We start from the raw sequence: 890 nt of genomic DNA, 5'->3' as shown, positions 1-890 counted from the left end.
TAATGACGTAATTTCCGTGGTCACTGATTACCATGCTCAAATGAATCTTAAAATAAAGAGGATAATAAGAACTCATAATAAAATAGACTCTCAATTAACGTTTCTTCGATGCTTCAAAACTGTTTCGTGTTTTGTTTCAGAGATTCCCATACTCAACTCCCTCCTTTTCTTTAACGCAGGTATGTAGCGACTATGAGTCGAAACTCGACTGTGACCTGGCAAAGGAGTGTCAGAAGGGAGGCGATTATTCCAAGACGTGTAAAAAAGTGTGCAAGAACTGTCCCCTTGAAGCCTTTGCCGTAAACAACCCGGCGTGCACCAATCTTTAATCGAAACAACTCAGCGTGTCTAATATTTTAGCGACTGTGTGTATGTTCATTGCCGATACCACATTCGGCTTAATAGCTTTTAACAGTATCGGATTTGTTTTGTTTGTGGTTTTATAAAGGCGCCAGTTTCGGTTGCTGCTTTGCCCGGCTTCTCCTCGGCCTAGAAGTTAAAACTTGGCTGACGTCGGTCATGGTGTCGAGTGGTGGAAAGGAAAACGTTTCTAATACACTGGTTTTATACTGTCTTTGCATACCCGAAGTGAGACTCGTATTACTTTATATGGGTATTGCTTATATTATACATTTATTTGCATAGACTCTGAACTATGTTATCTCTTGTTGTTAGAGAATTTTTACATTATGTCCTTGGTGCTTCACTGACGCTGAAAGAGGAACAACGTACATGATATCTGAAGTGAAATGCAAATAAAGGCATTGTTTCCAACGTTTTGCATTAGCATGACCTTTGCTCACAACCATCCCTTCAGGCTCTAGCATTCCAGGAAAGCGGTGCAGCGACAGACAGCTGGAGTTCTTGTATTTTTCACGTAGCAATCTTTT

General features: G+C 40.6%; 1 protein-coding gene and 1 long non-coding RNA gene across 4 annotated transcripts in view; one reads left to right on the top strand and one right to left on the bottom strand.

Moving 5' to 3' along the window:
* Positions 1 to 774, top strand: part of LOC119584994 — a 13,700-nt gene extending 12,926 nt beyond the window's left edge. For both annotated transcript variants that reach the window (XM_037933603.1, XM_037933604.1), the window contains exon 11: positions 180 to 774. In XM_037933603.1, coding sequence (XP_037789531.1) covers positions 180 to 329 — 150 coding nt within the window. In that variant the 3' untranslated portion in view covers positions 330 to 774. The remainder of the gene's footprint in view (positions 1 to 179) is intronic.
* The window catches only part of LOC119584995, a 21,225-nt gene that overhangs the window by 1,418 nt on the left and 18,917 nt on the right, over positions 1 to 890 (bottom strand). The window lies entirely within an intron of this gene.

Source organism: Penaeus monodon, chromosome 19, assembly GCF_015228065.2.
Source record: "Penaeus monodon isolate SGIC_2016 chromosome 19, NSTDA_Pmon_1, whole genome shotgun sequence".
NCBI lineage: Eukaryota > Metazoa > Arthropoda > Malacostraca > Decapoda > Penaeidae > Penaeus > Penaeus monodon.
Note: the sequence above shows the minus strand (reverse complement) of the source record. Positions and strands in the feature narration are given on the sequence as shown.